Genomic DNA, 14,625 nt, shown 5'->3' on the forward strand with positions numbered 1-14,625 from the left:
AGTGAACAACTCATTCAGCCGATAGAAAGTTGACTGGACAAGGGCAGTCACAGGAAGGTTGCGTGCACCCTTCATGACAGAATTCATGCACTCTACCAAGTTTGTCGTCATATGTCCCCAATGATGACCACCATCGAATGCCAACACCTATCTCTCAACACCGATCTGATCACACCATTGAGTATATGCCTCACCCCGCTCTTTAAGCCTTTGATAATTTTTGTTATACTCCTGCTCCGTCCTAGAATAGCTTGTTGAACAAACCATTTAATCATAAGCAGATGCCACAAATTTACTATGAATATAACCATAACAGCAAGTTGAAATACCTGTGTTCACCATGAGTTTATGCAAATATGGAGCCTTGAACTTCCATAAGAAGTTGGACCCGATGTGCCTGGTGCAATACATGTGCCACGTCCTTTGTGGTGACCATGCACCGTTACTGCGAGCTATTGCAGCGTCGATGGAGGTATGGCGGTCAGAAATAATACTCACACTATCAATAGTGACAACATATCTCCGCAAATTGGTTAGGAAAAAATCCAACGCGTCTGCTGTCTCGCCCTTGACAATCGCAAATGCAATAGGCACAATGTTTTGATTTCCATCTTGTGCAACCACTACCAGAAGTGCACCTTTATATTTTCTATACAGGTGCATGCCATCAACCTGTACCGGTGGCTTGCAGTGTCTGAATGCTGCAATACACGTATAGAAGCCCCAAAAAATGCGGTGTAGAACTCTTACACCTTGAACATTCTCACTCTCACGGTAAACAGGGAGCGTTTTAATTTGAACACGAGACCCTGACATCTTCACTGTCATTGCTTTCATCCATATTGGTAGAGTCTGGTAAGAAACTTTCCAATCACCAAAAACTTTTGCGACAGCTTTCTGCTTTACCAACCAAGCCTTGTGGTAACTCACAGTGTAGTTGAACCTGCCTTGAACTTCTACAATAACATACTTCACCTTTATCGAAGGGTCTTCTTCAACCAACGGCCTAATGGCATCTACAATTGTGTCTGAGTCCAACTTGGCATGATCTTGTGAAATCGTGCCCATGGTGCATGTGTGCTTGCCATTGTATCTCCTGATCTCCCAACAAGTTTTTTTTTCGAATCAAGCTAGCTCGGATAAGCTAGTCGCACCCTGCACCATACCCCTTGCATTTCGCATAGAATGTCTGCGGCTCAGACTCATGCACAGTGTAATCAACTCCTCTTGAGATGGTGTAGCTTTTGATTGCAGATATCACCGACTCTCTCAAACCAAATTCCATTCCGACACTAAACTTGTCATCTTCAGTCGCAACGTTGCCTTCACCTACGACATGCGCACCACCATCAGTCAGACAAGGCAAATAATTTAAGCGCTGCAGAAAACTTGAGTTAATAATCATAACATACCCGTATTCGCATACTCAGGAAATTATGGGACATGCATGGCTTCGAGATCTAGAGTCCGCATAAAAGATGGAAGACCAAATGGGTGTTGGCTTACAATGGCATTCGCTTCATTTTGCACCGCCGGATTGCCTGCCAAGTCTCCCTCATCATTTTCGTCATCGACTTCATAATTTGTTTCGAATTCCTCTTCGCTGTCATTATTATCTTCTTCCCAATCTATATCCCCGAGCTCATCAACATTGACCTCGTCGCCGACCGTACCCATCCCTGACTGCTGTTCAAACTCAACGTACAGCTCTATCATCGGCACGTGAGATCGGGTTTGTTGATAAATATACAACATCTGCTGCATAGTGGCATCGTCGGTGATGGGCATTATTTGAAACTGTATTAGCCCACTAAATATTTGCACAGGACTTCTGTATAAAAGATTGCTCACCCTTTTCAAAATGTGGCTTTGAATGTTATTACAAAGATCATTTTGCAACTCGACAAAACTCATGGTACATGGAATAGCAAATGACAACGGACATTCACAAACAAAAGTCACTCCTTCATGTGTGTTTGTTATAACCTCACCGTTATAATATATTCGCAAATTTGCAACACCTTTCATATCTTCAGCCTCAACTAACTCTATTTTTTTGACACAGTTATCTGCCAAAAAAGTACCCTACTAAGGACTTTATGCAAGAAAGAGTAAGAGGAGAAGTGAAGATGAAGATGAATGAAATCGGACTTCGTATTTATAGGCAAACTTGTGGATTTAAATATTATTTTGTGTACAAAATGCAACCTGCATTTTGGGGCTTCCAAGAAAAAGTTTATGACACTAAAAAAACGCAACTTGCGTTTTGTAGGTTTCAAAAAATTTTGAATTTTTTGGCTTAATAAAACGCAACCTGCGTTTAGCCTAAAACAAAATAAAAAAATGGAAAACCCAAACGTAAGCTACGTTTGGTGTATTTCAAAATTAAAAAAAAAATAAAAAAAATACAAAACGCAACTTGCGTTTTAGGCTAAAAATTTTGGATATGGAAGTAGGATGAGTTTTATACCTTAATGTGGTAATTTTTTGTGTTTTTTAAAATTATGGGAGGTACACGAATCGGACCCTCCGATTTGTGTTTAAAAAATTTTAAAAATTTGGGGTGCACAAATCGGACCCACCGATTTGTATTTAAAAAATTAAAAAAATTAAAACTCATGGTAGCATGAGAATGTCTAGATAAACAGGCTGCAAAACAAGGAAAGAAGTAGTTCATATGGAAATTCATTAGACACAAAAGAATGCAAGAAAAATAATTTAAGAAAAAAAGAGAAAGAGAAACTTTTATGTAAGGAAGGTTGCTTATCCTTTCATGAAAAACTATTAAAAATAACATACCTGATTCAGCTCCCCACCAACAGCTTCAGCTAGAGTTCCAATGGCATTATATACAAACGGTCCTTCTCCACCAAGCAGCCCAGATCCCACTCATGGCCGCTAAATAACCCCATCTTCAACTGCTCCACCAAACGCTCTACATATTATTTTATTTATAGTTCAAACATTAGTTTCATCATATAGATCATATATAGTAATACCCTGCTGTATTGTTTCAATATTATGCACGCATGCTATGGTGAATGTTCAAGCTCCTTAATTTTATACATTTACTATATGTACTATTAAGAAAATAATCTAAAGTTATCTTATTATTAGTCAAACTGCGATTATTAAATCTGTTGCTACTTGCTAGCTAGCTGCTCCAGATTCCTAAAAAGTCATCAGTATATATAGTGCAGGGGGTCATGGCCGCTAAAGCATTATTCTTAGCTTGAAACGCAATGAAAACCAGCGCAGTCTAAGAATTTCCTTATGCAATTAGTAATCAGTACGTTGCATCTTATTAAATTAAATTAAATTATTCATCTAAAAATAAAGAACCTTTGGTTTTATCATTTTTAAATTTCCTTCATCATTACTCTTATCCATCAAACTAAATAGTAGAAACAAGACAAGGTTGCTATGCCTAGCTATGAATTCATTTGATATATGCACTTCATGCAGTTTACAACGCTATAACATTGGAATCACTGGAACTTGAAAGAAAGGATAAGAGTCATCTAAAGAAGAAATACAAACAAATCATGAAATGCAAAATGCAAGCAATGCCACATGGATCAGATAAAGCTACCACATGCAAAAAAAACTATGACAATTATATGGATTCAATCAGCAAAATATCAAAAAATCAACAAACCCTAATGAAGCAATATGCAAAATCACAAAGCAAAATGTAAAATCAAAAAGCAAACTCTAACAAAGGAAGAAATTGAAATTACAAAAATTTAAAACCATAAAAATCAGAATAAGCACCCCCAAAAAAAAAAGAAATATATTAGAACAGCAAAAAAATCCACCAAAAGAAAGAGCACAATTCTAACAGCAACTGCTGATGAGCGGATAATTTATACACTTTTTGGCATTGTTTTTAGTATGTTTTTAGTATGATCTAGTTAGTTTTTAGTATATTTTTATTAGTTTTTAGTTAAAATTCACTTTTCTGGACTTTACTATGAGTTTGTGTGTTTTTCTGTGATTTCAGGTATTTTCTGGCTGAAATTGAGGGTCCTGAGCAAAAATCTGATTCAGAGACTGAAAAGGACTGCAGATGCTGTTGGATTCTGACCTCCTTGCACTCGAAGTGGATTTTCTGGAGCTACAGAAGCCCAATTGGCGCGCTCTCAACGGCGTTGGAAAGTAGACATCCTGGGCTTTCCAGCAATATATGATAGTCCATACTTTGCTCAAGATTTGATGGCCCAAACCGGCGTGGCAAATCAGCCTCAGAAATTCCAGCGTTTAACGCTGGAACTGGCATAAAACTTGGAGTTAAACGCCCAAACTGGCATGAAAGCTGGCGTTTAACTCCAGAAAAGGTCTCTACACGAAAATGCTTCATTGTTCAGCCCAAGCACACACCAAGTGGGCCCGGAAGTGGATTTTTCTGTCATTTACTCATTTCTGTAATACCTTAGGTTACTAGTTCACTATTAATAGGATCTTTTGACATTGTAACTGTACCTCATGACACTTTACACGTTTTCTTTGTGTACCTTCCACAGCATGAGTCTCTAAACCCCATGGTTGGGGGTGAGGAGCTCTGCTGTGTCTTGATGGATTAATGCAATTACTACTGTTTCTTATTCAATCATGCTTGCTTCCATTCTAAGATATCACTTGTTCTTAACCCGGATGAATGTGATGATCCGTGACACTCATCATATTCTCAAATATGAACGTGTGCCTGACAACCACCTCCGTTCTACCTTAGATTGAGTAGATATCTCTTGGATTCCTTAACCAGAATCTTCGTGGTATAAGCTAGAACTGATGGCGGCATTCAAGAGAATCCGGAAGGTCTAAACCTTGTCTGTGGTATTCTGAGTAGGATTCAATGATTGAATGACTGTGACGTGCTTCAAACTCCTAGCAGGCGGGGCGTTAGTGACAGACGCAAAAGAATCGATGGATTCTATTCCGGCCTGACCGAGAACCGACAGCTGATTAGCCATGCTGTGACAGAGCATAGGAACATTTTCACTGAGAGGATGGGAGGTAGCCACTAACAACGGTGAAACCCTACATACAGCTTGCCATGGAAGGAGCCTTGCGTGTTTGATGAAGAAGACAGTAGGAAAGCAGAGATTCAGAAGATGGAGCATCTCCAAAACCCCAACCTATTCTCCATTACTGCAATACAAGTAACCATTTCATGTTCTTTTGCTTTTTACAATCAATCCTGATAATTTCTGATATCCTGACTAAGATTTACAAGATAACCATAGCTTGCTTCAAGCCGACAATCTCCGTGGGATCGACCCTTGCTCACGCAAGGTATTACTTGGACGACCCAGTGCACTTGCTGGTTAGTTGTGCGGGATTGCAAAAGTGTGATTGCAATTTCGTGCACCAACTGCCAAGAAGCTTGTGTACCTAAAATAAACATATTGTCTAACAAAATTCTAACCATAATGCAAAGATTTCTTAGTTCAATGTTAACAAAACAAAGCAAAAGCATTTTACAAGTTTCTAGTTAATCCGACCAATAATTATATCAATGACAATTTTAACTCAAACAGCAAGCTTACAAACAGTAAAAAATTATAACTCAAATCATGTAATGTATGCAGCACCAATAAGATAAACACCAACCAGTTGCCTCAATTCTCCAGCATGAGCTATAAGTTAAATCAATCATGATTCAATGTGCTCTTTAAAGTTCAACCACAGACGAAAATCTCAGAGAAAGGAGTGAAAAGTAGGCAGATTATTTTAATAGACTTCAAATTGGTTGCAATAGGAATTGTTTCCCAAAGGGCCATTAAGGGTATGTTCGTGAGTTAAATTTATCATTACAGTTCAAAGTTCAAACCCTCCCCTTCCCTCTCTTCCAGTCCAATACAACTTCTAAAATATATTGTTGCCTGCAGAGACATCGAATCAAAATTGAAATTGAAATTCAAATAAGAATGAAATGAAAGTTGAAGAGAGAGAGAGAGGAGAGAGAGAGAGAGAGAGAGAGAGAGAGAGAGAGAGAGAGAGAGGTTAGGAGTACGGACAGGAAGTAATCGTAGAAGCCGAAAGTGAGGACAAAAGCACGGCAAGCCCTAGCGGCGGCGGCTTCAATCGACCCCAGGAGCGACGACAGTGCACGGCGGAACAGCCTCCTTCTCTCTTGCGTCGTGTCTTCGCCCTCTCTCTCCATCTCGTCTGCGAATCGTCTCTCTCTCCTCCGGGCTCCCTGCTCCGCGACGGTGAAGGCGGCGGCTGCAGCGGAGTTGCGGCGGTGACCCCCTCTCACTCTCGGTTCTCTCGCTAGCGCCCTCTCATCTCGTCTCCCTCCTCTACTTCCTCTGGTTCACGCTTTCTCTCGGATCTGGGGGGTGTGTGTGTGTGTGAAAGGGGGCGTGGTGGCAGCGGTGAGTGATGGTGAGTGAGTGTGAGTGTGGGTGTGTTAGGGTTAGGGTTTTGAACAATCCGAAGTTGAATTGCGAAGGTAAGGGGCAAAAGCTTTCTCTGATCTGATATTCTGATGGCCAAAGGGGGGAAAGAGAAAAATTAATTCTGTAGTGTGTGTTTTTGCTTTTGGGGGGAAAGGGGAAGAAAAATTTAGTTAGGCGTACTTTGGTAAAATTTTTATTTTTTAAAAGTACTTTGTAAAAGTTAATTTTTAAAAGATGATTTTTTAAAAAGACTTTTTAAAAAATGACTTTTTAAAAATGGTAGCATTTATATTTAATAAATTAAATTAAAAATAATTTTTAATAAACATAAATAATATTAATTATATTTGATAAAATAATTTTTAAAATTTAAAAATATTATAATAAACATAAATGTAAGTATTAAATTCTCCTTTTTTTTTAATTTCGTTTTCTCTCCTTCTTTTTTATTTTTCATGTGTATATGCGGCAGTATTTGAGTGAAATTAAAGTTTCTAGTTATCAATTAGAATTAAAAATTAGAGATTTCATAAAAAAATTTGGATATAATAGATATTTAGGTAAAATTAAAGGGTAGAATAATAATTTTAAAATTAAATATATTCTATCAAAAATAATTTAGAAACACTATTTATTAACACTAGCAGCTCAACAGGCACTTCAGTCGTATTTCTATTGTGTTTAAAAGATTAATTTTTATATTTTAATTTTTAAAATTATAAATTTTATAAAATAATTTAAAAATTAAGAATAACAAATATTTAAAAATAAATATAAAAATAGAGGTTTTATTGATAATTTGTAATTGAGTTTTGGCATGTTTAATTATAAGTTGTTTCTCTTCTTGCAATTTTTTTGAGACAAAAAAAAATAAAAAAATTTTCAATACATAATTGATTTAATAAATGGGAGAAAGATACATAGAGATAAAAAAGAATTAATAAAAATAAATGAAGACATGAAAGAAGAGAATGGAATAAGGAAGAGGATGATGTGGATGGAAAGTCCAAAAGTATTCTAATAAGTGATTATAAGGTGAGAGAAATTTGGTGAAAATTTTTTTAAACTGAATAATTGACATTAAGTGAAAAGTAAATTATAAAATGAACAGATTAATTATACTTTATAAAGTATAGTTTAAATCTGAAATATCAATTATCTAATTTAAATCATTTAATTTTATTATTTTTCCATTACCAAAACTTGATTTCGAATTATATAAAATAATCAATTTTAATTATACCAAATATCCAATTATACTAAAGATAATATGAAAAAAACTTAAAAATTTCAATTTCAATTATTATCAAAATTACTTATGACTATATATATATCATAAAGCTTTATTTAATTACTTTTAGTAAAATAATTTTCTTAGAATAAATTTTTTAACAAATATATTAAATTTAATTTTTCAAAAATTTGGATTGTTACATCAAAATGAAATAAGGACTGAATAAGGACTAACGTTTTTCCTCACAAATTAGTAGCATAATAAAATAAGCGAGGAAAGTCTATCAGTTGTTAAGCAGTCGCTAATTCTTCACTAAATAAGCTTTTGATCAGTGACTCAATTGCGACCACTTACCTCTAACATTTTCTCGGTTAGTTTGGATTTGTTATAACTTTGCGACAGATTTCTAACGAGATTAGTGAGTAATTTGCTACAAAATAAGTAGGATATAGCTTTTGCTTTGCGACGAAATTGCAGTTGCCAAGTCGCTCGCTAAACTAAACTTGCGACAACTTAGCGACAAATATATTTCGCTAGCTAATCAACGACTTGAAATCAGCGAGCGAAGTATGTCAGTTGTTAAACGGTCGCAAATTTCTTGCAACTTAGGTCATAGGCGCTCAATATCCGTATTTCCACTTTAGCGACTAATTAGTAAGGAACAGTTCCCTAGCTAAATGATTTATCTGTTGCGACGAGTTAGCGACGACTATTTTCTATCGCTACTCTTATTTTGAATTTTACAATATTATGCGACAAATTAGCGAGAATCTAGTTGCTCGCTAAAAATAAAAACTTTGGTGACAAATTAGCTAGGAAATTGTCCATCGCAAAATGTATTTCAAGTCTTTGTGACGGATTAGCTAGTAACATTGTTCCTCACTAATTAGACTTTTTGCACAAAGTTTATTAAGCGACGAACTAGTGTGTGAATTGTTTCTCGCTAATTGTATATCAAACAATTGCGACGAAATAGTGACAATAATATCTCTCGCTATTTTAATTTTATTCGATTGAACCCCTAAGTGACTGATTTGCTAGAACATTGTCACTCGCTAATTAATTTGTGACAAATTAGCGAGAAAATTTTCCCCGCTCTTTTTTTAGCCACAAAAGTCAATCTGCGAGAAACAAACTTACTCGTAAATCTCTCGCTAATCAGTCGCTTTTCTCAAGTTCAGGTATTTTGTGACCGCTCATTAATTTTGTCGTTAGTACGTCACTAATTCCTCGCAAGTTAGTGACGGATTAGTGACAAAATATATTTCTCGCAAAAATTCGTCGCTAATTTGTCAAATTCTTGTAGTGGTGGTAATAGACTGAGGAATTCCAAACCTATGCACAATATGCTCCTCAATAAAATCTATTATTTCATTGTAAGTCACCTCCCTTAGAGGGATAGCCTTTACCTATTTAGAGAAATAATCAACACCAACCAAAATGAACTTATGACCTTTAGAAGAAGGTGGGTGAATCTGTCCGATAAGATCTAGAGCCCAACCTCTAAATGGCCATGGCTTAATTATAATATGTAGTTCTGACGCTGGAATATGTTGAAGGCTTCCATGTTTTTGGCATTCTTCACAGGACCTGGCATAGTTTATACAATCTCTTTGAATAGTTGGCGAATACAATCTTCTCCTATTTATCACCCATTTCATTTTTTCCCCTGATTGATGGGCACCACAAATTCCCTCATGCACTTCAGCAAGAGCCAAGTACGCTTCTTTTTCTCCCAAACATGTCAAGAGGTTTCCATCAACAGATTTCTTAAACAAGGCATTACTTATTAGAACATAACTTTGAGCCCTGTATTTAAGTTTTCTATCGACACTAAGACTTGGATTTTTTAAATATTCTACAATTGGCACTCTTCAATCTTCTGGGTCTAGTTTTTCTAATGACAACACTTCTCTTTCTCTCAAAGGCATAAATATGTCATTTATCCTTACCAATTTTTCTAGTGTTGAGGGCTTGATCTTATATCTTGAAGCAATTTGAGCTAATTCATTTGCTTCTTAATTTAACTCCCTTGGAACATGCCTTACAATGACACTATCAAATTTACTCAACAACTCTGTAGCCACATTGAAATACTTTCTTAAATTTTTACTAACACACCTATATTCAAGTGATATTTGACGGACTACAAGTTGTGAATCTCCAAAAATTTTCACGTTTTTAACTCCTCTTTCTAATAATAATTCTAGTCCCATTATTAATGCTTCATACTCTGCCTCATTGTTGGAACATGAATAATTCAATTCAAAGAGGAATTTACTTGGCTCACCACTTGGAGAAATAATTAAAATTCCTATACCAACACCACCCTTATGGCATGAACCGTCAAAATATAATTTCCAAGGCACCAAACCAACAAAACTCAGTAAATTCTCATCAATGTCAATACAAGGATGATCAACCAGGAAATCGGCTAGAACCTGACCCTTAACCGCTCTTGCCAGAACAAAATGTAAAGAAAATTCCATTAAGGCCAGCATCCATTTTCCTAGTCTACCATGCAATATTGGAGAGGACAACATATATTTAAGAACATCAAACTTGGAAATTACACAAACATTCATAGAAATTAGATAGTACTTAAGTTTTAAACAGGAAAAATATAAAGCTAAACAAAGTTTCTTAATTGGAGAATAACGGATCTCAACATCATTTAGCACACGACTTAGATAATAAATCACTCTCTCGTTGCCATTCTCATCTTCTTGAGCTAGCATTCCACCAATTGTTACTTCAGAAGCTGACACGTAAAGTTTTAGAGGTGCTCCGTGCCTTGGAGGTGTCATAATAGGAGGATTAGTCAAATACTGCTTGATGTTGTCAAAAGCTTCTTGATGCTCTGTTTTCCATTGGAACTCTTCCTCTTTTTTCAACTTGATCAGAGGCGCAAAAACCTTGATTTTTCCTGACAGATTGGAAATGAACCTTTTGAGGTAATTGACCTTCCCTAAAAATGCTTGCAGTTGCTTTTTGTTAGCTAGAGGAGGAGCCTCTAAGATAGCCTTTGCCTTAATTTTGTCAATTTCAATCCCTTTTTTCTGCACCAAGAAACCAAGAAAATTTCCTGTACTCACACTAAAGGCACATTTTAAGGGATTCATTTTTAATTTATGCTTTCTCATTCTTTCAAATGCTTTCTTTAAATTTTCTAGATGCTCTTTTTTAGCATTTGATTTGACAACCACATCATCAATATAAATTTCTATAAAATTTCCAATAAAGTCATGAAAAATTTTATTCATCACCCTTTTGATAAGTTGCACCAGTATTTTTTAACCCAAATGGCATCACAACCCATTCAAAAGTTCCTAAAGCACCTGGACACCTAAATGCTGTTCTTGACACATCTTCTTCAGCTATGTATATTTGATTATAACCTGAATATCCATCCATAAAACTTAACATTTCATGACCAGCAGTAGAATCTATCAACATATCAGCTATAGGCATTGGATATTCATCTTTTGGTGTTGCAGAATTTAAATCTCTAAAATCAATGCAAACCCTTAATTTTCCATTCTTTTTCATGACAGGGACAATATTAGAAATCCAGTTGACATACCTTGCTGTTCTTATAAACTTAGCCTTAAGAAGTCTTTCAATCTCTTCTTTAATCTTCTGCATGACTTCAGGAGCAAATCTCCTTGGTGGCTGCTTGACAGGGTTAACATTGGCTTTCAATGGCAATTGATGTTCTACTAATTCACGACTCAAACCTGGCATCTCTGCATAATCCCATGTAAAACAGTCGCAATATTCCTTCAAAAATCTCCACCATTTCTTTTTTGAAATCATCCGGAAGCATCTTGCTAACATATGTTGGTCTAGGATAATCTCCGTTACCAATATCTAGTTCTTCCAGAGGATCCTGCACCTCAACATTTTTTACAATGTCAGTGTTATTCTTTTCAAAACCTAAAGGACCATCATCATATATACAATCATAAGGTACACTGTCAATGCACCATTCTTTGTCTGCCATATAGGCTGACAGCCGAGCCAATTGGCTCGTTGAACTCATCATCTAAGTTTCTCCTAAGGCCGTATCCGCCCCGACCTTAGGGACCAAAATAAAACCATTCATATCTATTTTGCACATCTCACTGCTTTCACGATTAAATGCCTTGGTGTCAACTGTCAATGGCTTGACTCCGGGATTATACATCCTGAACTCCACATACATCTCATCATAGTAACATGTATTATTGTCAGCAGAAACTTCTTCCACTCTTCCATCTTCGTTCCAGAAAATCAACTTTTGATGTAGAGTGGATGGAATAACACCAATTCCATGAATCCAATCAAGTCCCAAAAGTAAGTTAAAACTAGCCTTAGAAGGAACAACCACAAATAGAGTTGGCCTATCGACAAAACTAACCTCAATTTACAGCAGAACCACACCTCTAACAGAAGAAGTCCTTCCATTAAAATCTGTTACTCCAATGCTACTTTTAATCAGATCTTTTTCAGTCTTTCCAAGCCTTCCCATTATTCTTTCAGGCATGAGATTAGCAGCAGCTCCCCCGTCAACCAAAATCTTATTGACTATCCTTCCGTCAACACGAGCCTTGATATGTAGTGGACGCAAGTGTTCCTTATCATTTTCAGTAGGCTTCTCAAATAATCCTCCACCACACATATTGTCGTCTAGCAATAAGCATTCGCTTCCAGGAAAGACATCATAACAATCATCTTCTAATGACTCTACTTCCTGGACTTGACTATACTCCTCAGGCAGTATTGACACCATAGCTATAGGTTGCTTAACACCAAATATTGCTTCTAAGCTGTCATCAAAACCAGTGTCAAAATTATCAATAATTAAATCTTCATCATTTTCTCCCTTGTTTTCAACCATTACCCTCTTCCCAGCAAGATTCTTCTTGACATTTTTATTACATTTAGGGTGATTAGAAGAATTGCCTGTTTCTGCAGACTTGGCCATGGTTGGCAAAGAAGGAAAATCTACTCCGTCTCCTTTGTATGGATCCAAAGGAACATACTCAGATATATTCTCCTTCTGCTCAAAAGTTGTAAAAGGAGAATATTTTGAAATATTTTGACAATTTGGCCAAGGAGAATAATTAGAAACCTGCTGCATGTTAGGATTATAGCAAGAATAAATTGGTTTTGAGGGAATAGGCACATTTTTTGGAATATATATACTACCTCCGTCTTGTGCATGATTCATGTTCCATAACTAAGACTCATAGTACCTGGGCTTGAAAGGTCTAGGCTTCACCCATTTGTTTTTTTCTCTTGCAAAAGCAGTAGGCTGATTCTGCACATTTCTCACATTCTGGACCCATTTATTGTTTGAGATTTTGGTGGGAGGAACTCTTGTCTTTTGAGAAAATCCATCAGGTCTTCCATCAATCATGACCACAGTCTTCATCTTCTGGTTGACGGATTGTACTCCAGTGTTGTTGACGCACTTGTTCAAAGGAGTTTGACTGCCCAACTTTTATTTTTCCTCGGCTATCTTCCGCTTTAGCTCGTTAGTTTCATTTTCTTTTTCAGCAATCTTCTTTCTCAACTCAGCCTTTTCTTTCTCTTCAACTTTGTACTTTTCAAACTCTTTTGCAACTTCCTTGTCAAAAACAGCATTGCACTTTGGGCACATGGCGATGGTGCTATCAGATTCTTTAATTCTCAACAAAAAATCTAACAGATCCTCACCAGGACGAGGATAAACTGGCTTCTTATCCTGCTCAAAGACTCTCAGGTCTTTATTTTCATCTTTAGCACTAACCATTGTGGCATCAACTTCTACCATGTTGACTGACAAATTGAATGGCTCGACATAATTTGAGTTAGCAGCAAATGGTTCAGTGTCCACCTTCATATTAGTTTTATCCTCAAACTTCAATCTTCCCTCCTCAATTGCCTTTTGTATCAAGTCCCTGAAACGGACGCAATTGTTAGTGGTATGCGAAAATACCTGATGAAACATACAAAATTTCTTATTCTTTATTTCATCAGTTGTAGGCATCTTTTTTCCTTCAGGTAAAATAAGCTGCTTATCTTTTAATAAAACCTCAAATATTTGATCTGCTTTAGAAATATCAAAAGAATAAGTCTTATTTTCAACTTTAGAATAAGAAGAAACTTTTTCTTTTCCTTTAACAGGCTTCAAAGATTTGCATACATAAGGAGGACCTCCACGTAATTCGGCAATATAAATCTCTTTCTCATCTGAATCACTACTATCGGAAAAACAATCAACATATGCAACCTTTTTTGAACCATTTTTAAAATTTTCTTTTTCTTTCTTAATTTGTTCTATCTGTCTTACTCTCTCAGCTAATTGGGAAAGATCTAAAGTATGTTGATTAACAAGTTTCTTCCTAACTCCAAATTCTAGCCCATTAGTAGCCATTTTGACAACTTCAAATTCTGGAATTGGAGTAAAATATTTATTCCTCATGTTTCTAAATCGTGCCAAATAAGTATCAATGGATTCTCCTTCTGCACGCTTGACAGAGAATAAATCTGTAAGACTAACTTTTAATCACCTCGAAAAAATTGATCATGAAAATTTCTTTCTAACTGCGCCCAAGAATGAATAGAATTTGGTCTCAAATTGGAAAACCATGTAAATGCATTTTTTGTTAAAGAAGAAGGAAAGTATCTCATATTGAGATATTCATTAGAAGCTGCTTCCCCAATTTCAACAGTATATCAAGCAATATGCTCTACTGTAGACTCATTTTCTTCTCTAAAAAATTTTGTAATAGATTTTAGAATTTTCTAACCCCTTGGGAGCTCTGCTTGTTAGACACATTCAGAAAAAACAGACACAAAATATGGCCTATTTAAGCAACCAACATTAAATCCCAAATGGTTTAAAACTTGTTCAACATTTCTTGCTAGATTATAATGCCCCCCTAAGTTGTTTTGCCTAAGTCTTTCTAACATATCATCAGCATTTTGACCATGTCTAGGCATATGGACATCATAATTAGG

General features: G+C 36.1%; 1 protein-coding gene across 1 annotated transcript; it reads right to left on the reverse strand.

Moving 5' to 3' along the window:
- Nucleotides 1-267: 267 nt before the first annotated feature.
- Nucleotides 268-1,068, reverse strand: LOC130965576 (uncharacterized). Its single transcript, XM_057890344.1, has one exon. The coding sequence runs from the start codon at nucleotides 1,066-1,068 to the stop codon at nucleotides 268-270; it is 801 nt and encodes a 266-aa protein (XP_057746327.1).
- Between the last annotated feature and the right edge of the window lie 13,557 nt (nucleotides 1,069-14,625).

The sequence above is a fragment of the Arachis stenosperma genome, chromosome 3 (assembly GCF_014773155.1).
Source record: "Arachis stenosperma cultivar V10309 chromosome 3, arast.V10309.gnm1.PFL2, whole genome shotgun sequence".
In the NCBI taxonomy this organism is placed as follows: Eukaryota; Viridiplantae; Streptophyta; class Magnoliopsida; order Fabales; family Fabaceae; genus Arachis; species Arachis stenosperma.